This window comes from Cavia porcellus, unplaced genomic scaffold (genome assembly GCF_034190915.1).
Source record: "Cavia porcellus strain 051 isolate PalLab524CR breed Dunkin Hartley unplaced genomic scaffold, mCavPor4.1 scaffold_7, whole genome shotgun sequence".
Taxonomy (NCBI): Eukaryota; Metazoa; Chordata; class Mammalia; order Rodentia; family Caviidae; genus Cavia; species Cavia porcellus.
Window position 1 is genome coordinate 75,446,169 of NW_026947490.1, and position 23,322 is coordinate 75,469,490.

Below are 23,322 nucleotides of genomic sequence, written 5' to 3' on the forward strand. Positions count from 1 at the left end.
TGAGGCAGTGCGTTAAGCCAAACTGTGCCATGGTGACCCGCAGTGGCCAGCCCTCACCTAAGCAAAACAAAGAGAAAGCTGCTCTGGACATTCACGCCCACTTTTCATCTCCACTCCAAAAATGCCTGAATTCAGGTTTGATCAGGTTTGCCTAGTAGCCTTAAGTAATTTTCCCTTTATTTTTCAACATTTCCTTTTGATCACTTCAGACAATTTTTCTTTTGGAATGAGCAAGAGTAGAAGAGAGGAATGTTGAATCAGGTTAAGTAAACAAAGAATCTGTCACATAAAGCAACTTTAAATCCTACTCAGAGCATCCGCGCAGGACAAACGGAAGCATTATTCTCTGGAAAACATTATTCTTTCCAACAGTGTGTAATGACATCCTCCCGAGGGACTGAGAGGAACCTTCTTCAGAAGTCATTTTCTGGATTCCAAGAATAATGAGTGCCGTCCAGTTAAAAGCCAGACTTGTGTCTTTTTAAAGTTAAAGAGGTTCAAAATTAGAACTGCAAAAAGGTGCTCACAGGAATCTGAGCTCTTGTTTTTTAATTACGTATGGATATTTCTGTGAATAAAGACAAACAGCAAGCCAGGTTTTTACACTAAACTTATAAATGAATGGATGTCTCTAACAGTGAGGCCAAATACACTTTCTATTCTTGAAGGACAATTATATCAGAACTAATATCCTAGATGTAAGATAACTTGTTCCGTCAGCTCCTTTGAAGCATATCAATTTCTTATGCTTAATTGTAAATGTGGATTTTGTTTTTAGTACTGTGTTTCTGTAACCTCCCAAGGACCTGACTCCAAATAACTCTGGAAAGTCAGTTTTTAAAAAAGTATGGTGTGACTTAAGAAATAAAGTTGGCTTTTTTAAAGTTGATGTTTAAAATGTTTAAACAATAAAAAGGTAAGGGTAGAGAAATTACTTCTTTTGAATCAAACACCACTTATAAGCTTATGCTTATGCAATCGGTCTTCAAAGATCTTGGAAAATGTGTTACATCTTGAATATAACAGAACACAGAAGAAGCACACTAGAAAAAATTATGCTCTATTTATTTAGCAAAATAAACTTGAAGAAAGTTTTCTATTAAAAAAACATAAGAATCATAGCCAGATTAGATTCCCCATATTCTTTGGTATAGAAATTCAGGATATAAAAATTTTATTTTGAAAAGTTTAGTCACTACATCTATAACAGTTTTCTATCTATAATTGTCTTGCTTATTGAAATACCAATGAATGCATTAAACCAACCAATTAGATGCCCGCAGAGACAAACATCCCCAAGCAAATACTCATTTGCATACTTGTTTGCTACTGACAACAAAGAAGTTTTTAATGATCATCTGCCATCCTTTTTATTAGATTATATGAATAATCACTCAGGTCCTGTATTAACAAAAGCTGTCATTCATTCTTTAAAAGTCTATATTTCTTACAACTGTGTGCTTCAGTCTTTTCCATAAAATAGTATCTGGAAATTACCAATAGCATTAAATTAATCATAATAAAACCCAGTTTTATCTAAATCTTTCTTTCTTTCAAGAAAAAAAAAAAAAAAACAGACTTCTTTTATCTTTCTAAAAGTAGTACCACCAGGACTGCTGAACTCCAGAAACTCCAGGGGACAATCAAGTTACTTTCCTAGCTTTGATACATTCTTGGCTTGCTCCAGTTCTGATTTCTCCAAGCCCTTTCTCATGCAAAAATATCTGCCCTTAATTTGTGAAAACAAATCTGAGAAAAAATTTCAGTAACTGGAGCAAGGATTTTTTTTTTTTTGCACAGACTCTTGGGATCACAGAAGGATCAAGCAGGTCACAGCTTCAGTGCTAACACTGCGACTGAGAGCAGGAGGAATACAGCCACAGTAAGATGCAACTGTCTATCAGGAGCACTGCGTAAAGACATCGTTGGCCTTGCAGACTCTGGGCTCTCTGGAAGTAAGTCAGCTGCATTGCCAACATGACAAAGAAAATTGCAATGTTCAGGATTAAGAACAGTCTCGTGTATGAAGCGGACAGAGACGGGGCTCTGCCATGAGTCGTGGCCGCCATCTGTGCCTGCCCAAACTGACCCCTGATCGAGCCCCCGTTTTTATGCTTTTCGTATGTTACATCTGCAAAATCTAAAAGGTCTTTCATTTCCTCATCTTCATCTATGGGGAGTTCTTTCTGGGCCAAAATCTGAGCTTTCTGTCGAATCTTTTTCTCATTGACTTCAATCTGTGCAAAAATATCAGGGACGGCATCCACGAATTTATAGCGTTTGCCTCCCCTTCGGCTTTTCTTTGCCTTGCTTTGCTGCTGCTGCTGCGATATTGCAAAAATCCTGTCAATGGCCTCCTCCGTCTGTCTCTTATCCGAAAACCTCAGCAGGCGCTCTGCAGTCTTCCGAAAGCTCGCTGTGTTCCGGACTCGGGACAGGATCTGTTTCTCCAGCAGCTGAAACACTGGCTTAAAATGCTGCAGGTTCTGCTCCACGATGGCAGCGTAGTCCTTCACCTCAGGGACACTGGCGCTCTTGAGGGCACAACTCTGGTCAAACAGGATTTTCCGGTGGTCTGCGATGACATGTGCAAAGGCAGAGGGCCCCGTGGCCTCCGCCGTCCACAGGTAAGTGGTGTAGGCATGTTCGCTGGTGGCGATGAACACATCGAGCCGCTGCCGGTCCCCATGGATGCTGAAGCTCTGCACCTCCACTGACGGCCCTATGAAGAGGTAAGCTGCCCTGGTGACGGGCCTGCGGAGCCGCATGGTGACATTGACGTAGTTTGTCCCATTGTAGGGATAGCCCCGAGGATAAGTCACTGAGGCAAGTGTTGCTTTCTCACTGTAGCCAGTATCGTCCATCCAGTACATTTTATACAGACCATCGTGCTGCCTGATGAACGCCCCGTGGACCCCATCTACCACCGTCTCCTCGAAAGGAACGTCCACATTGTGGAAGAAACTCGCTGCCGTCTCTAGGGTGCTCTCCTCCCCTAGGTGGATCTGGTCCACCAGCAGGAGAAGCTGAGGGTGGAGGAGGATCAGATTCCTCTGAATGTTCTTCAGCTTCAGCTGGGGGTTGTAAGCTCGCACGGCCTCTCCCCGGATGAACACCACCCCATCTTTTTCCACCGCTGCGACCACTCTCCCCTGACAGCTAGCTGCCAGGTCATGCTTGTATTTAGACCATTTGGATGAGCAGTCTTCAGTGACCTGACCTTCCCAGGGAGAAAAGCAGCTCTTGGACACCGCCGGAGCAAACATCAGAACGTTGTTGAAGAAGGTGTACTTGGGCCCGTAGAGCGCCTCAGTGATAAAAGGCACACCATTGGGGGCAAACGTAAAGGAGTTCTGGTCAGGATGCTCATGCCCCGCATTAAAATTCCTCCAGCCTCTGATCCAATCTTTGTATTTGTTTCTGTGGACAATGTCAAATATTGCACGTCCCCCAAGTTTCCCTGACTTGAAGGAAAGGAAAGACCGATTGATTTCTGCGGGCAGCGCACTTCCGTAAGTAACAACACCCCAGTCTTCGAAATAATGCAATGTGGGGGTGCCAAAATCTGGAGGAGGAACTGATTTCAGGCTGGCGTCATACCTATAGGGGTTAATTTTTAAAAATTAAATGACTTTCTGATGGAAGCAGAAATAACTTGCCAGAACTGTGATAATAAAAGCCGGAAGAAACAACACAGATGCTATGCAGAACCACCATCAGGCAGACAGTATCATGGGCATTTCTGAAAACACGCCAGGATTTGGTACACACAGAGAAAACCAGTGGTGAGCGGAAAGGAGCGGAGATTTACAACTATGGCCCTTGGGTTTGACACTGGACTGACTTTTGCTGAGAATCTCTGCCTGGACCTTCTTTACTCGGGAATTTCAGAGCTGACACCCAAAGTAGTGGGGCTCATGGATGTAACCACTTCATCTCCGTTTCTAGCTGAAAGTCTCCTATTCTGGTAAGCCTCATGCTAAGATGTGCACTCTAATGAGCCTGGAGTTACAATGAAGACTTGTTCTGTTTAAACTGATATCACTGAATGTTTGATTTGAAATCAGTTCTTTCTGGAAAAAGTCATAAATTAAAACAGGGTAGAACTTCATAGGTGAGATAGAATTTACAGCCAATTTCTCACCTAAGAATATAAACAAGTGAAATTCCAGAAAACTAATCCTGGAGGGGTCACAATGGTAGCTACCACTGCCTCGGTCAGATCCAAAGGTTCTGTGTTACTTTGTATATTATGCCATACTGTGTAGGTAACATTTTACTTATGGTACATGTTTAATGTTAAAATAATACAATAATCAATAATTAAATTTTTGTGCTAGGAATATACTTTTTTAATTGAGAAAATCTCCAAAAAAATAAAAATGTAAATGATTGTTTATTTTTGATTTGGGGTAACTGCTTTGAACTATCATATGATTTGCTGCTCAAAGGGAAGGTCGGTAGACTTGTGTTACTAACTCTTACACATTTTTGCTTTCCGAGTCAATCGCCTGCAGTATAGATAGTCTTGCATGTGTTTGATTTTAGCCGTTTGATCTGTTGTTCCAGAGTCTCAGTTTCAGAACATCAGAAATCCTATTTCTATTGAGGTACTGTGTAATGCTGGTATCACTAATGTGATTTAATAATCACAGACACAAACTGAACTGAACATCCTTCTCTTCATTTTGGTTGGTTTCATAGACTTCTGTAAGGGAAGATCTGTAACTACATTAGCCTTAGCATTAACTTGACTCCTCTAGTGAGCATTAAGTCTGGTTCTTTATTAGGAGAAATTAACACACCATTATGTAATTCCACTGTATCCTGGGAAGGAGCTGTTAACACAAGTAGTTCTTTGTTTGTTTTTTGTAAAAGCAATATTTAAACTGCTAGTTAAACCACAGACCATTTCTGCTTTGCTAATATTTTTAATTGTTTAAACTTTGAAAAAAAAGAAGAATGAAAAGCAAACTATGGAGAATTCATTTTGGAGTTGCTATAAATTTCGATATCTTGAAAAGACACCAAGGATTAAAACTTAACTGGTTCCCTATAATCTTGATTTTCAACTTATTGGATGCCAACAATGTATTTGGCAATACTTTCAAAGGAAACCCAAGCTTCTCCTTCTAGGCTTAAAAGATTATAGCAAAAAAAAAAATTATACGCTCCTTTGGTTATCAAAGTGAAGTTGTCAAACACTTTTAAAGACTCTCCAAAGTTTAGGAACAGCTTTGCTGCTTGAAGATTATAATTCTCCACTTACCAGAACAAAACAAAATATTTTGCTACTTTTTCTTTTTGATATGCTTATCAGAATAATTTGGTCTAAGTTTTGTGGGGGGAGTTCTTATGTGCTTTTAAAAATGATGTACCATCTAATCGTGCTAATTTATGAAAAAGTACAAGCCTACGACACTTCTAATATGAAAGAACCAAGAACCAAGCACAGCAATTAGATCTTAGATGAAATATTTTGAGCAGAGGTTCAAACACTGATAAAAGTTGCATTGAAGCTGTACATACATAGGTGATATGGGAAGGGATTGAAAAAGGCTTTAGATTAATTTTTCTTCTGAAACACAGAAAAGTTAGTGCCCTGCATGGATAGTTTTCCAGGTAGGATCTCTCTGGAGAGCGGCCCGAGGTGTCATACCAGAGAAACTCCGTGTGCAGAGTACACCAGCGCTGCCCTTTGGATGCGGTTCCCGGGCCCTCCAGCACCCGCTGCCTTCTGATTTGGTCGGCCAGCCAGTTCCCGCTGCCATTGCGCATGACAAATTTATCCAAGAACACCAGCTGGCTTTCTGGACCGTAAAACCAGTTGTAGTTTGAGTCTGCAATCGCCACAGTTCTTTGAAACCCTGGAGAAGGAAGTTAGAACAAATAAACAAGTTTAAAACTGAATACGCCTATAAAGATCTAAATAATGATTTCCAACTTACTTGCAAATTATGATCAAGTGTGTCTCCTGCATAACAGTAAACGAAAGCACAATGTCCACATTCTATACGTGCCATTCATTGTAATTCCCTGTGCATAAGTTTGTATTTGTGATACAACCGCTTGCTAGCAGTAACAAATATGCCACACCATTAAGGTGTATGCACACCGCCCTCCTTCCTCACTTTCCGGTGTGCACAATAGGTAGCATTCCATTTGCATCTATGCATGGATATCTTCTCATGGTCAGCAGCTCAACTCGCACTGCAGGCTAAGACCGTAACCTAAGGTGCTTCAGTGGGACCTCCACTAAACTGGGTAGTACACGGTGTATACAATTCCAGGTAGAAGCCTAATGCCCAGAACAGAGTCTGACAGCATGTGCTGCTGGAAGGCAGAGAAAATGCAAGGATCCTAAAGTCAGGCATCGCTACTGGAATAAGCAAGACTGGACATGCTCTGGGTACCCTTCAAAGGAAGATGCAAGAAAACTGTGAGCCAGAAATAATCATTACCAAAACATCTACCGGAGCAACACATGCATAAATACAAATAGAGAATGTAGTTGAAAATGGATTAATAAAACCGATAATTTATTTTAAAATGCTACCATGATTGTATTTACATTTAAATTAGTTAATGATTCTACTTTCGAATAGCTTAGTAAATGCCCTTCTAAGTAAATCTTATTATAAACTGTGAGATCCAAAAATCGCATTTTAGGTCTATGAATTCCTTGAAAGCAGAAGATGTTTTATTTCACTTTAAATCCCCTGCCTAGTACAATGACTGGTTTGTGCTCCAGTCATTCAATATAAGTTTGTTGAACTGATATGAGCAAATATCCTTACATATGCTCTTGTTAGAGCATATACGCAGTTTCCAGCTTAGGAAGTAGCCCACACGCAGCGCCTAGCAAAACTAAGCCTGAGACAGCTGGCTGTTAGATCTTAGCTCACATCATCAGGCACTAGAACTATAAAGCTTCCTTGCTTCACAGGTATGGCATTTGTTTATCAAAGACGTGCTACAAGACAGGCTTCTCCTACAGTCTATTAAGCAATAAAGTAACATGGTTCTTAACGTAAGTCTAAACTAAATCTGAAAAGTTTGCTCTGCACTATTTTTTATAACTAATCTAATAGAGGAAATTTTATCTAATCTATGTGCTACCAGCATGAAAAGATTTAAATGCTGGATTCTTTGTTGTAGGCCTACAATGACAAAATAAAAATTGTGTTTCCTGGGGGGGAAAATCTATCCTGGTGGAAACTGACCTCCTAAACTTATCTAATATTTCAATCTTGTTTTAGAAATGAGAGCTTCAAGGGTTTTTTAAAGAAAGAAATAAATAAATCCAGTTCTCTCCGAAGGCTAAACTACAACAGCAATATAAGTTAGAAGTTTTATAGCAACTCTTTTTTTTTTTTTGCTTTTTATATCCTGTACTACTTCAATCAGATAAAGAAAATATTAAAATTTGTGCATTTTATCTTTGATTTTTTTGGGTCATTCCTGCAGTGTTTGGGTTCAAAGCTAAAAATTACAACAGAATTGATCAAGAATCACTGAAAAAGGAAAACGGACAAATATTGTTTATATTTTATTTAGATGAATTAAAGTGACTTTATGAGCCTTTTATATATAAAAGAGAGAGAGAGTGTGTGTGTGTGTATTTTACCATTAAGGTTGTATGTATATAGATATATATACACACATATACTTTATATACATATACTTATACACGTACATAAAAAATGTAGTACTGTGGGGAATAGAAATTATATTTGATTATTTTCCAAGTTTTATAATACTTAAATCACAAACCTTCACGTTCCAAAATGTTCCAGCTATGTGGAGCTCTTGAATTCAATTTTCCTCTGTGTCATATGTATAGTAAAAAACAAACCTTTTAAACTCAGTATGACAAATCTCACCGACTTCCTTCTCTTAACTTAAAAACCGTAATTGTGTAACACTTTCCCCCTTCTGACGCTTACATACCTGGCAAGACAGTTCGATACATAAATGCAAAGTGGCGTTTAAGCCAAGGGTGGCCGAAGTGGTTGATACCGAAGTGCCTCTGCACGAGGAACAGGTACTGGAACAGAGACCTGGTGGTGTAGCTGCCATAGGCCACTCCTTCATAAAGGGAGCCATCAGTCACCTCTCGGAGCAAGACCAGGGATTTCTCCATGATGGTCAGGACTTGTTTGGTCCATAAATATGCTTCCTGTAGATACCCTGGGGGTAAAACACACGCAAACAGTGGCTAAGGGCACCCACCACACCGCCAAATGCAGCCCCGGACATTATCTGATCCGTTTACACTGTTACAAATAGCATTTTGTAAACCCTCACTTGCTAACACTGTAAATAATACCCTGTGAACAGAGGTCGGTAGACATTAAGAAGTTTCTGTATATAGGTTACTTATTAATTGACAATAAATCCATAAGTGGTAACAAGTCATTTCTCAAGTTTAAACAAAACTAGATCACCTATAAGATCACAAATCAAAGGTAACTTTGTAAGGCAGGATTTAGATCTTAAGACTATTTATTGTTCCTGAAATCTTAAAAGTTCTTTTTGAAGCCTCTTTGCCACACTGTTGCTGTTATTTTATAGGGTTGCAGTTATCTAAGAAATACTGTCAGTGCTAGCTGAGTCTTCTGTTCCTACTACCACTGTACCTTGTACCTTTCACGTTTTATATGCTTTTAGAGTCTCAGGGTCTGAAGAGGCAGCACAGTAGGGTTCAGAGTCCACTGAAATGGAGGGGTGGGACCATCAGCCAGGATGCCTGGCCTGCCAAAATGTCACTCTCTTCAGTCTCCCTAAAGAAACTTCAAAGTTCAAAAAGCTTGGTAAAATCTTCTGGACTTAGAAGTTTAAGCACGAAGGCCATAGCAACAATGCACATTTCCATAATATTTATGATGCCCACAGCTCTGAACGGAATCTTAACCCTTTAACAACCTGATTATGCTACGTGAACCCCCAAGTTACAGAACGGTTGATTTGTCCCAGATCTCAGGCAGACTATCCAAAAGGAACGAAACTTTGATCTAAACCTAGGACTTCAGATTTAAGGTTTGGCTGGTTTTCTCTGATTGTTTTTAAAACACACAATGCTTGCGGATAAAATAAAGCTCACTGCCTCCAATCTAGAGACAGCCCCATTGCTTCACTCCTAGAAAGGCGTGACCTCTACCAGAGCCTACATGGTGTGGGAAGTTTCAGGGTGCCTGGATCCCAGGTACCACAAGCTCACAGGACAGCTGTGTCCTCAGGTACAGCTGTACAGAGGTGACCATTAACTGCACTTGGGCTCCTTCCACCACCCAGCTCTACACTGGACATGGCCAGCCTAGGTCATGGCTTTCCATTTCCATTTTCTGTCATTTGGAGTTAACATGTCAGTCATCTCACTATCCCTCTGCCCTCCATCTCCAACGAGATTCCAGTGTGTCCAAGGCTGCTGTTCCCTGGATATCATATTACCCAAGGTTCCTTCTTCTTTTCGATTTCCTCGTTAGGTAGAATCTCCTAAAATACTGCAAACTCCTGTCAGTGCAAGGGACTGACACTGCTAACTGACGTCCTTTGAAGGTTTTATTAAGCACGGTGGCTGATATGACAAAGGACAAAGTTAGCTCTGAATAACATCTGTTGCTGAATAACCTACCAAATGCTAGTTTTATGGGGATATTAACAAGAGTTAAATGCCTTTAATTTCCAAACTCCAATTACGTATTTAATATTCTAATAATTCACTGTGATCTTAGAAGTGCTTCTCTTAAATATCTTAGTTGTTTGTGGATTTCCACAGGAACTGAAATTGAATTGCAAGGAAAAAAAGCAGTGTTGACAATTATGTAATATGTTAATACAAAGTAGTCACACAACCCACGAAGGCTGCTTTTATTTTCACTTAAATGATCTAGCCTGGTTGTTTTAAGTCTTTAATATTCTTTTCAAATAACAAACCACCCATGTAGCTTTCTATTTTTATGAGTACGTTCTACAGTCCATTTTGATCCCAACCTCATGGGGAGCTGGTGCACACAGACTAAATCCTAATTCATTTCTTTCCCTTTGCAGATTTTATTAAGAGTGGTGGCTGATACAGCAAAGGACAGAGCTGGTCTGAGTAACATCTACTGTTGAATAATTTATAAAATCCTTTCATTTCTCGATCCCCTTCACTTTTGTAAAAGACCTATTTTCCTACTTCCTAGTAGCTTTCTTTTATTTTGCTCCTTATTTATATTTTGGATTTTTCATATTCCGACCTTGTGCTGCTAGTTTATGGCCTGGACCGTCTAGGCCATAAGTAAGCAAGCTGCAGGTTGATAGAAAAAGAAATTGAGAAAGCAATATCCCTTAATTAGCTAAGAGGCACTCTGGTCGCACTTCATCTCATGGCCTTAGTTAGGATCCCAATGTGAACACATACCTAAGAACAGTCATGAAATGCTTTTGCACACGACATGCCATGACTGATACGGTGCTGCCCTGAATGCAATATGACCCACGCACCTTTGTTCATCAGAATGAGACTTCCTGTGAGCAGAGCCATGCAGTTGGTGGGCTGGTGATTGTGCAGGTACTGAAAGCCCCATCCTCTCCTGTAGGAGGTCTCATACATATATCCCGAGGCATTGGCAATCACTTCAAGAAACCGTTCCTGCTGCATCGTGCTCAGGTAGTTGTATAAGAAGTCATAGGCAGTGGCAAAGCCCACCAGGGAGTGTGCCAGCGGGACTTCATCCCAAGGAGCATCTTTCACCAACCTGCGGAGATGAATAAACCACTCAGCAACTGCACCAAGACTCTCAGCTTTCTCAGCCTTCTGACACACCAACTCCTCAGAACTACAGGGCACAAAGGATGACACCACCAACAGGACCCCAAAGCACCATTTTTCCCCACGAGACCCAAACAAAAGCTGGCCTCCTGTGAAAATTACACTCAGCGCTTTTCTCATCTAGGCTTTGGGCAACAGTAAGATTTTAAGAATTTTTACTTTTCAATTGCACTCTTATGAAAGGTAGTAGAAAATATTCAAAGCAATTTACAGCACAGGGCACATAATGGCGAAATTCCCTGGAGTCTTCCCCCAGTGCCCAACCCTCCCTGTGCATGTCAGTTTCCCATCCTATCTATGGTCAGTGGGACATCTAAGTCTGTGCATTCTCCATGTGGACAGACCACTGGTCGACACCAGGGTCAATAAGGTTGATTTAAGTGAGCAGAATCTGATTCTACCTCAGAATTCCTCTACCTCATTCTTTACCATAAAATGAACTGCACACGCTTGAAGATTCTTCAAACACCTTCCGGAGACTCCTGCAAGCTGATCCTCTGAGATGTACTGTATCATCATTTCCTAGGAAGCCTAATCTGTTTGACTCCCTACATTAATCTGCAAATATTTTAATAGTATGTGGCCTGTACTAAACAGGAAGAGAAAAAGGATCTTGCACAATCAGAACTGTAAAGAATTATCTGGAAAACCCTGCTCATCTGTTCAGGATGTTTTTTTGAGTGATTCCTAAGACAGAGAAACAAAGAAAGGATGGGCAGTGCCGGGGAGCCGGAAGAAACCCATCAGCTAGGGATTAAGCTCCACGTCCTAAGCTTTGGCAATCAGAGAGCCCTCACCCTCTTTCTCAGAATGTTTTACAATTCACAAGACAAAAAACAGAGGCATACAGGGGAAGCCCATACTTTGAAATATAATTATCAACATATATATTTTTTTAAAAAAATAATGTAGGTCCTGTATTTAGGTATTGAATACTAATATTTTGCAGTGAGGATACTATCATAATTTATAAATTTTGAGATGTTTGTAACAACTGTAATGCAACATGGAAATATCTGTGCTGTGACCTGTCTGTAACAAAGTTACAGGTTCTCTCAATATTACTGATGTTGTTTGTTTCTATTCCTGATAGGAAGGCATGCTAAGTGTTAGTTGGAATTAGTGAAAATTAAAATGAAGCATTTCTTCCCCAAATGAACCTCACAGACCCAAGGCACAGAATAGTTTTAAAATATTCTGAGCTCCTCTTCCAGACTACATTTTTCCTTTAGACGTTTATACTACTAACACCATCTTGGTGGGAGCATCCCTAGACGCCCTGTGAGAATTTCAACAAATCTTCCAACAATATTTTAGCATCTTCCTTGCCTTTCTGATCCCTTTAGTAAGTACATGTGCATGAATATACCTACGTGCATATATGGACTTACATATGTATCCCCTACTGGAATCTGTTTTACCAGGAACACAAGGAGAGTCTCTTTAACGGGTGTGTGCAGGGGTGATCAGCACACAGGAGGGACCCTGCCTACACTAAACCTGACAATGGCAGAGACTGATGCATTATTAGAATTTAAATCCTACAAGGACAGGAGGGGTCTTTCTTCTGCTGCATGCAAAACTAGATTTCCCACTGAGAACAGTTTCTATACATATTTTTGGAAAGAAAGAAAAAATGAAGAGACAACCCTATAAAACCAGGCAATACTATGGACAATGATTACATGGTCGTAATGAAGGCAGGAATGTGGAGGGAGACCTTTCCATTTAGAAATAATTACAGTACTCAGACCCGGCCCGCTATTAAAAAGACTGAGACTGATGAATTTCTAGTCCATTTTGTGACCTTGCTGGGGTACATACTGTGTGTAAACTGACAGTAAGAATGTGTATTAATTCCCTACTTCTGAGGGAGAAGCAACTCATATGCCCTGGGCTGGGGAATTGGGAATGCATTTTTCACAGATTTGTGCCTAGCCCTGTGTCACTATACTGTGTCATGGTTACCTAAGGGTGACAATCTATATACCTAGTCATAGCTGCTATCAATGATGTGAGATACACTGATCTGAATATAGAAAATGACTATTAATTTCTTGGCTTAGAGGCTAGGATGTTGGCAGGGAAAGCCATAAAGAAGTGCAATTTCCATGAACTAAACTGTAACCATAAAAGGAAGAAGAGGCATAAATATCTTTCCAAAAATCAGCAGTCCTATAAACCCAAAACTTTACAACAATATTATATAGATAGACTTCTTCCATTATTATAAATGCTTCCTGATCTATTACAGAATAAAACAGTAGACAGCTGTCTTGGTTACTTTTCTCTCATTGCTGAGACAAAATACTTGACACCCAAAATTAGGGAAGGAAATATCTATTTAGCTTACAGTTTTTGGAAGTTTCAGTTCATACTCAGCTGGTTCCAAGGCAGGGTGGCGTGGCTGAGGAGCAGCCATGAACGGCAGCCACAAGCAACAAGTGAACAGGGTAAAAAGACAAGGCATGGCTCCTTCCCTCCCTTACATTGTATGCTGCCTACCTGCCCCTCAGCAGGTACAGCACTCACACAGCCAATCCCAGCACTAGACAATAAACCAATCATGAATGCTAGATTCAGCTGCTTCCATGACTGCATGAGGCTTTGGGTAGACATTTAAACAAACCACAACATTCCAACCCTGGCCCCCAAAGACTCATGTACATCTTTTATACAAAAGGCATATAGTCCATCTGCAAGAATTGCCAAAGTCATTACAATTTCAGCATTGCTAAAAAGTCCAACTCCCAAGACTTCTCCAAGATCTAAGGTAACCTCTTAGTTGTGAGCCCCTGTACAAATGAAAACAAAGTTAAACATTTCCAGCATTTAATGGCACAAGATAGATATTACCATTCCAAACAGTACAAATGAGAACACAAAGGAATGGGACCAAAGCAAGTCCAAAATCCAGCAGGGCAAACATTAAGTCCTGGATTTCCATCCCAGCATCTGAAGCAATCTGGCTATGAACTCCAAAAGGCTTGAGTGACTCCACCCCATGACATTTCTGGTGTTATAGCTCCCATGGCTTCTGCCTTAGGCCTACTCTATTCACTCTTTGCAGCTTTCCTTAGATAATCTATAGTCCTGGCTTTTCCAAACTTGTGGGTTCTCCATTACACCTTTAGCTTCACTCACAGCTTCACACACTGCCCTCTGAGGGGCACACAGCCTGGCCTCCCCGGCTCTCTGAAACTGGGGTGGAAGCTGCCTTAACCTCTGAACTTGTGTATTCTGCATGAGCTTAAAACCAGCACCACATGGATGCTGCCAAGATCCACTGCCAGCTGGAGTAGTAGCCAGGATTTTCTCTCCTGGCTGTAGGGTCAAGTGCCTGAGGACCACTGAGCTCTCTGAACCTGATTGTGAGGAACAGCTTCTCTATGTCACCTCCATTCAGGAATCTGGTGCAGCCGCCACCATTTTGGAACCTCATGTGGCCTCCACTACTATTCTGGAACATGACGCTCTGTGACTTTTTCCTCAAACCAAAGTCTTTTCCTTTTGCAGTTTTGAGGCTGCAAAGTACAGAGGCCTGCCACTTTCCATGGTGCTCTCAGGCTTTTTTATTTTTATTTTTATCTTCTTTTTCAGCAATAGAGACCTCAGCTCTAACTTTGTAAGCTCACAACTTTATTGGAGCCTCCTTTCTGGCCAAACTCACAATATTTTAAATCACCCTGCTGGGCTCTGTGCTCTTGATTCCCAACAAAAATCTAGCTAAAAGCCCCCAACAATAGACATGTCAGTACTTCAACATTTGACTGTCTAGAAATTTCTTCTGCCAGATTAATTAATCTGCCACCCTTAATCTCAGTCTCAGGCAAAGTCTCTGGACACAAGAAAAATGCAGACAAACTTTCTGCTAAGCCATAATACACATTGTCTACAGTCTAACAACCAGTGCAGTGCTTTTTCCCAGAAGAAACCACCTGACCCTGGTCTTTACTGGTCTTCTGAGCTCTGACCAGAACCCCCTACACAGTCTAAGGTGTTCCAGCACCACTCTTTGAGGCAACATCTCCAAACCTTTCCAAACTCTTCCATTAGCTATTCCCAAAGGTTCCTGAACCACATGATCAGATACAATCTCAGCAACGACCCCACTCCACTGGTACCAAATTCTGTCTTGGTTACTCTTCTCTCATTGCTGAGGCAAAATACCTCATGCCCAACATGAAGAAAGGAAAGGTTTATTTAGTTTACAGTTTTTGGAGATTTCAGCCCATACTCAGTGGATCCAAGGCAGGGTGATATGACGTAGATGCAGCTGTTTACGGTGGCCACAAACAACAAAAGTCAACAATTGTAAAGAGGGCAAAATATACCTCTTTTATGAAGTGCAATTTCCATGAACTAAAGTATAACCATAAAAGGAAGCAAAAAAGCATACATATCTTTCCAAAAATTAGCAGTTTTACAAACCTAAAGCCTTATATCAATATTATATTGATAGACTTTCTTCCATTTTTATAAATCCTTCCTGATCTATTATGTACAGAATACAATAGCAGGCAACCCAAGAAATATATGTTACTAAAACTTCCCAGCTTATTTGGCTAAAAAGCCAATAAAACGAAGTCTACTAACAATGTATCTATTTTTATGTTGACCTGAATTTAAAATGTTTAAATGATTCCATTTAAAAACTTTTCAAACAGTTTTGATAGTCTGTAGAAAATTATCTATAAATTAATATTTAGTGTTACAAGAATAGTATTGTTACAATGGTGCTAATGCTGTCTTAGCTTGGGCTTCTGGAATAGAATATCACAGAGTAGGGGCTTGTAGGGGCTTAAACAACAGAAACCCATGCTGTCCTATTTCTGCCAGGCAGAGGTCTGAGTTCAGGCAGCTGGCTCAGGCTGGGTGACAGTTCTCTTCCTGGCTAGTAGGTGGCTGGCCTCCTCTCACTGTGTGCTCACCAGCCTTTCACAACTGCAGGAGGTTTCTTACAAGGACAGGAATCCCACCATGAGGGCCCCTCTCTAATGAGCTTATCTAAACCTAATTCCTAAAGCCCCTATTTTGAGATACATTCTCAGTAGAGGGTTAGGTCAAAAGTAAGCCAGTTCTATCTGTGAAATCTTTCCAACAAAGCAGCAAAATTAAGCTAAAATGATCCCTCTTCTTTTTCTCACTTCAGAATAATAAATTTAAATTTAAGACACAATACTGAACTCCTTAGAAATGCCTGTGTATGAACTGAAAAGCACAGAGCAGACCATTTCAGGTCTGCCAGCCCCACCGCAGCTGTGTTCACAGGACAGCTCTGCACCCTGTGCTTGGGCACACCACCAAGCCTCGCGGAAGTAAAGTACATTCTACTTCTAAATCTAAATTAGTCTACCAATCCCGAAGGTCATCTCCCCAAGACAGTAACACGAGAGAAAATTATTCAACTTTCAACTGAGTGCCTTCTAATGCTTGGAAAAATCTCTAATAAATGAGACCCGTGTTACTCCTCCTTTTAAAAACACAAGTAGGACAGCAGTGATTCATCTTTTCCCCCTCATTTGAAGTGTGAATCATAACTGTGAATGCTAAATGTCAAAGCAATATATTAGACTCTGTAATTGCTGTACAATGTAGGCAAATAAAGAAGTGGGTTTCTCACCTGTATGGCCTTGCCTACGGGGGCCTTGGTAGTGATTTGCCACGAAGAACAAAGTAAGCCTGAGGTGCGGAAAGACTTGACTCAAACAGCTTGGAATGGGAAGCCGGGAACTCACAGAGCTAATTCAGCTAAACTGTGGCCCAGCTTTTTGTCTATATTCATATGGTTTGATCAAGTGACAAAGGCTGGTATCCCCATTATCAAGAAAAATACAGTATTTATAATTTGAAAGAGAGAGGTGTACTTCATATTAGTAAGTACACAGTGATGTGCCAACCCCTTTACATACCTTACCTTCCCAATTCAATTACATTTTACACCCCCATTTTACAGATTTGGAGAAAGAATTTGGGTGGAAAGTAATGTGCTTAAGAGCATATGGTTACATTAAATGGTGAAGCCAACAACGGAGTCCAGAACAATCTTCACTGAGAATCACTTTTATTTCTTACTGGTGAGGAGAAGCACTACCATTCAAAGAAGGTTATCAAATTTGCTGATAAGAACCTAGGAGAAGAACGTGGCAGGACCCACAGACCTCCTAAGAGAGCTCCTGCTGTAACACAAGAGGGTTCCGAGCTCTGCCACTGTCTCAAAATCGAGACGTGAGCTCTGCGAAAGAGGCAGGTATTAGAGACACTACGATTCTGTCGTCTCACGGCTCCTCAAGATCCAGCAAGCACCAGATACCAGTGGCACCAAATTCCTAAGCAAGTCTTCCCTCCCTGCCAGCCATGTGATGGCTGGACTCTGGAGCAGCCGGTCTGGTCTGCGTACTTAGAACCTCCTGCCCCTTACGCTGTTAAGCGCCCATCTCCTTAACTAGACCATAGCCAGGTTCCTCTGAGCCCTGTTCTCCTCCAGTTTTGTCTAACTAAAGAGTGGAACAAACACAATAATACAGAGTTTTTAAGAGCTCAAGCTCACATCCCAAATGGTCCTCTCATCCCTCAAAGTGCCCACCACAGAAGTCAAGTTTGTAAGACACTGTATAGTATTTGAGGACAGCGTCTCTGTCTTAGGGTTCTGTGGGAGGAAGAATCCTACTTTCCATAACTTGGTAGCAGACAAAATCAAAGTTCAGTTTAGTTCTCGCTGAACTCCTTTCCTCACTAAAATAGTTATTACTGATTAAATCTGTCCTTCCCATTACGGGTCTGGTTTTATTTAGAGTACACAGACATGGATAATGAACTTTCTTTTTTAGAATTTACTTTGGGAACAAAAGTACTTTTTATATACGACAACAGCTGCTAGAAAGATAACAATATGACAAATGGAAGCTGATTATATATTTAGTTTTTTGTTGTTGTTGGTACTGGAAATCAAACTCAGGACCTTGAGCTTGCCAGGCAGGTACTGTGCCACTGAGCTAAACCCCTGGCCCATCTAATTCCACATTAGGACATCTTCAGGGAAAATAATTTATCAGCCCTGAAATGTAAAAGATCATTTTGTCCCACAACTTGTATTTCTATATTCATTAAATCACTTGATTTAGTATAGCAGAACATTACCACTTAATTTAATTCAATATAAAATATACACAGTAAAAGCAGTATTTTTTATTTAAATGAAAAATATTCCAGATGATTTGCAGATAATTATGAGTTAATCTTAGGGTCAAAATACATCAAGTTAATGAGAATAAAGTGCAGAGTACAGCTATGAAGTGGAAAAGGCATTGTTATACCAATTACTCCAGGGTTTAATCTTCTGAAATGAAATCTCATTTTCCAAATATTTAAGAATGCTACCCAAACCCAAGAATGATCTATCTACCTGGCACCAAACAGCATTCATAATTATAATTCCTTTTAACTGACTGAATGTGTCACGGGCTGGTGTTCACTTTGAGGTTTCAACAGAAGGGAAAAACATGATAAAAGTATTCAAGCTTGGTAATAAGACTGCTGTTTAAAAGGATAGCAGAGTTCAGAGGACCAGAACCAAAAGCAGGCTCACATGTCAACTTCTAGTGCCAAACTTTGAAAGCACCTGTCACACACTTAAACCTATACTGCTCACACGAGCATAACCAAATGACTGTTTTCTATTGAAAAAGTAGCTTAGTATTTTATATGCTCGATGTGTTTTTACATTTTTATGTGTGAAACTTAAAATATGTTTCAGAGTGTTCAGCTGCTTTACTGATGCTACATCTCAGCCAAGACTGTGCAAGCATCCAGGGAGCACATGAGAAACCCAGCCTGGAAGCAGTCTATGTGAATGTCAGAAAAACCCAACCCACAACGATAGCCAGGGGAATGAAATGTGGTGGCTATTCCAGGATAGCTACCACAAGAAACAATGAGTTATTATGCTAGGAACTTACAGTAATTCATCAATTATAATAGCTGGCTGAATTTGAGTTTAGTAATCTGTCAATATTCAAGACAAATTTTGTAACACGCAACATCAAAAACATGCCATCCATTTCAGACCTAGCATGACCAAGAGTTAAGATCAAATATTCTGACATCGTGTTTCCTAAAGGTTGGGCCCAATTGTTACCCATCTTACAGTACAATTGAAAAGTTCCCTCCCCCACACAGTGGACAATCAGACATTCAGAGCACGTGGTACGCAGAGTAATGTCCACAGTCTCGTCCCAGCACATCTGTGTGTGTGTGTGTGTGTGTGTGTGTTATCTTCCACAGCAGCAAGGATTTTACACATGTAATTAAGGGCCTTGTGATGGGAGGCTATCCTGGGCTATCTACAGCTAGGACCAAACTTAGTATATACACAGGGCCTCAAATGCAAAGAATCCTTTGTTGATGTGGTCAGAGAAAGAGGTGACCATGCAGAAGTAAGCAGAGATGCAACATTTTGGCTCTGAAGATGGAGGAAAGAGTCCACAAGCAAAGGAATGATCTCGGCTGCAAGGAAAACACTTCTGCCTGCAGCCTCCAGAAAGGAACGCAGCCCTGCTAACATCGTGATTTTAGACCAACCAGACTTACATCAGGCTTCCATAGAAGTTCAATCAGTGAAGTCTGTGGCAATTTGTTACATTAATAAACAAAGAACTGAACATAAACCCCATTCTTATACAACAGTAGTTAATAACTATCAGAGATTTGAGGAAATTCCAGACAGAAAAGACACAAATAAACAAAATGATTAATGTATCTTGGAAAAAAACAAATTCCATGCGTAGAAGAAAATTTCAAAGCAAGCAAAAATGGGCCATTGAAGGAAGATAACAAAGTAAGCTTAATGTTAGAGGAAAGCTTAAAAAAATCCTAAAATACAGAAAAGTGAGGAACGGAAGAGATAACTAAAGAGGAAAGAAAACAGGACTGGGCTGAGAGGCTGAACACTGGAACAAAAACCAAATGGAAAGAAAAAGGGAAGAATTCCAAATTCAGCAGGAAAGCTTCCTAGAACTGTAAGGCATGAGACTGCAGGAGAGAAGAAGCCACAAGCACCAAACATGTGAAAGAAAACAGATCCATCCCAGACTAACATTCAGCCTGTAACTCCCTAAGAGCTTCAGAGTGAAACACCAGGTTTCATGCAAAGCATCAGGAAACAGGATGGGATCAGACATCTCAATGGCAACACTGGATCATCTGAGCAATATTTCAAAAATAAAATCAAAAAATATACACAGCATACATGGAACTTTAAAAATCAGATTTTTCCCTTGGAGACAACTGGCTTTGAGATAGGATAGAAAAAAATAAAAGGCAAATAGAGGACAAAGAAGCCATAACGAAAAGTTGCACTTTTAAGAAGACTACAACTTCTGGGACCCCATCAAAGGTCCCCAAGGCCATCTGTATCATTTGGATAAATTAGGTTCCTTTCCTTCCAGAGCCATCACATCCAAAATTCCTAAAAACAGGCTGAAAGTTCACAAATGAGCCCAGTACCCTTGTGAGGGGTAGGTCACCTTTTCCTGAGATTTCCAACCCTCTCAAGAGAAGCAAAAATGTTCTCAGTTCTAGGAAGTAACATGCATCTCCTTAGGTAAGAAAGGGAGAGAGCTGGGTCCAGGAAAGGACATCATGTCTACTGTCCCACTGTCCCTCAGACACCTACTGTTCCTTGTTGTAAAGGATTCTAAGGCAGCTGAGAAAGTAAGACTGTCCTGAGGCCAACAGGCCCCATTTCCTTGGAGTCAACTTTTTCCCACCAAAAGAGGAGGTCACCTATCACTGGGTCCACAGAAAGCAAATGAACCTAAGCGTATGAACCTGTAGGCCAAGTTACCATTTAAACATGGGAACAGAACAAATATACCTTCAACGTTTCTCACTTAAGAAATTTTTTTTAGAAACCACCGTGAAATTTCCCTACCCAAACTAGGACGCATAGTATGTATACTGGCATAATGAACCCCCAGCCCCAACAGAAGAGAGGGGAGAACTAGGTCAAAGTAACCCAGCAGAGCCAGCACTAAGCAATCTGGACCACAGCACATTCCAAAGGGCACGGCAGTTACTTTAAGATGACTATTAAAAACGTCTTGCTAAGAGTGTCTTGTTTGAAAGCACTCAGAGCAGACTGGCATCACTGGGTTAAGTCTGGTTGGTAAAATCAGTGATATCAGAACCTCCAGATACAACATAGGGGAAACACTATAACTTGTAACTTGTCAGATACCTGATACACTGAGTTTATGTTCTCTAAAAATTAAAGAATGAATTCTAAGAACCACGGAGGTTATTTAGCTCAGCGGCATAAGCGCCTGCCTTGCAAGCAGGCAGTCGTGAGTTCGATCCCTGGCACCAATAAAAAGGAAAAAGACAAAAAAAAAAAAAAAATACGAAGTATTTGTTGAGAGATAGATAGAACAGGAGGGGGCCCGAATGAGTCACCTGGGGACCCACTTTTTGGAGAAGTTCTACAGAGCAATACCTCCATGGGCACGATGTGGTTTAAAGCTATGATAACCAATAAGAACACACGTACAGTCGTTGAGGTAATAGTGACCCAATTGGGAAACAGGTCATGTAACAAGAGTGTGTGGAGGGAACAAAGATTTTTTGTAGGAAATGATGGCTCTGGAGGTCTTGGTCACCCGCTGGTGGCTGATGTCTGTCTAGGTTTCATCAGGCCTGGAGTTTGTCCTTGGAGGAACTATTCAGGCCTGGTCATCTCATCTTTCTCTCGAGGCCTGGTCTCTAATAGATGTTGCCTCCAGCCACAGTGGAAATGTTTAGACAAGTCACTAAGTCTTTCTGCTCTCATGGTAAGAAACTTAACGCAGGTGAGGCGTTCCTGAAAGTGCAGGAACACTGGAAACAAATGATATTTTACCTCCTTTTAGCCCCCGCAGGTTACCTTTTCTCCAATATTCCTGTTTCACAATGCATTAGCAAAAGTTTTCTTTTAAAGTATGATTTTTAAAGACTCTGCTTAAGTTGCATGTACAACTTCATAAAAGCTGTTCATGGGCTGGGGATGTGGCTCAGTGGCACAGCACCTGCCTGGCAAGTGCAAGGTCCTGAGTTCAGATCCCAGTAGCAAAAACAAAAAAATCCAGTCACTTAAGTAATAGTTACTGGGTCTTTTAAACAGTGAAAGGAGTAGGGCTGATTTTATTCTGGGTGCCCAGAGGAAATAATGCACTGTAGACTTGATTCTATTCAATCCTGGAAACTCAAAATGTAAACATGAATCACAGAACCACACTGTTTCAGGATGCTTTCCAATGGATTTGAGGAACAAACACCCTAAAAACTAGAATTATAGAATAAAGAATGGTACTGTTACAGAACACAGAAATAGAATTCTAAATAAATAGTACGATCCTCTCCCAGCAGATCAAGGAGAAGTAGAGGAGGAAGGATTCTCACTAAGGATAAGCAGGGTTTTCAAAGTACAGACTGTGAAATGAATATATGGCCTGAAACCACCATATTTTAATGGAATTTAACTAAAATGGAATGAAATAATGAACAGCAAGAGTGCAAAACAGTGCACTGATTGAAATGCAAGCGCTATTTTATTAAATTACTATTCACATAAGGGCTCTGTATGTTGGGCTATGATGCAAACTTTATTTCTTAATATGAGTCACAGTCACAAGATTCAACAGAGTCAAAACAAAGATACCCACTCTCATCACTCCTGTTCAGTGTTAAAACATTAGCTGGAGCAATCAGCAAGAGAAAGAAACAAGAAAATAGGAAAAGAAGGCAAACTATCCTTGTTCACACACAACATGGTCCTCTGCACAGAAGAGCCCCACACTCCTAAAGCTAATGTCAGCAAGGTAAGAGGATACAAAATAAACACACTAAAATGAGTAACATTCTTATACACCAACAATGAACCCACCTGGGAAAGATACAAGGAAAACAATACTATTCCAGTATACAATACAATTCACAAAAAATTAAATACTTAGGCATTAACCTAGCCAAGCAAGTGAGAAGTGTCTACAATGAAAACCACAGAACTCTGAAACAGGAGATGGAAGAATCTATCAGAAAATAGATAAGCAGAAAATGCTTCTTGGATAAGCAGAATTAATGCAGTTAAAATGGTCAAAACTGTTGCAAAGACTTAAAACAATGCCAACCACAGTATCAGCATGCCTCAAAGAGCTAGAAAAAAAAAGCCTAAAATTCATGTGATGAGAGCCAGAATAGCAAATGGGATCCCAGGCAACAAGAGCAAAGTAGGAGATGTAACAATAGTGGGTTTCTACAAATCCAAGCTACAGAGATTAAAAACAACATGGCACTAGCACAAAAGCAGACACAGAGTTCCATGAAACAGAACAGAGGATGTGGAAACACCACCAAGCACATTCAGCTTCAACAGAGAGACCAAAACACACCCTGAAGAAAGCTTCTTTAACAAGTGGTGCTGGGAACACTTGTGATCTCCATGCAGAAGACTGGGTCTAGATTCAGTATCTATC

At 40.5% G+C, this 23,322-nt stretch overlaps 1 protein-coding gene across 7 annotated transcripts in view; it reads right to left on the reverse strand.

Moving 5' to 3' along the window:
- Positions 1-1,048: 1,048 nt before the first annotated feature.
- The window catches only part of Dse (dermatan sulfate epimerase), a 63,930-nt gene continuing 41,656 nt past the window's right edge, over positions 1,049-23,322 (reverse strand). For 6 of the 7 annotated variants that reach the window (XM_063253867.1, XM_063253868.1, XM_063253870.1 and 3 more), the window contains 4 exons: positions 10,489-10,742; positions 7,951-8,190; positions 5,660-5,867; positions 1,049-3,600 (listed from right to left, as the gene is read on the reverse strand). In XM_063253867.1, coding sequence (XP_063109937.1) covers positions 1,845-3,600; positions 5,660-5,867; positions 7,951-8,190; positions 10,489-10,742 — 2,458 coding nt within the window. In that variant the 3' untranslated portion in view covers positions 1,049-1,844. Of the gene's footprint in view, positions 3,601-5,659; positions 5,868-7,950; positions 8,191-10,488; positions 10,743-23,322 lie in introns of those variants that run through there. The other variant, XM_063253872.1, reaches the window with a different exon arrangement.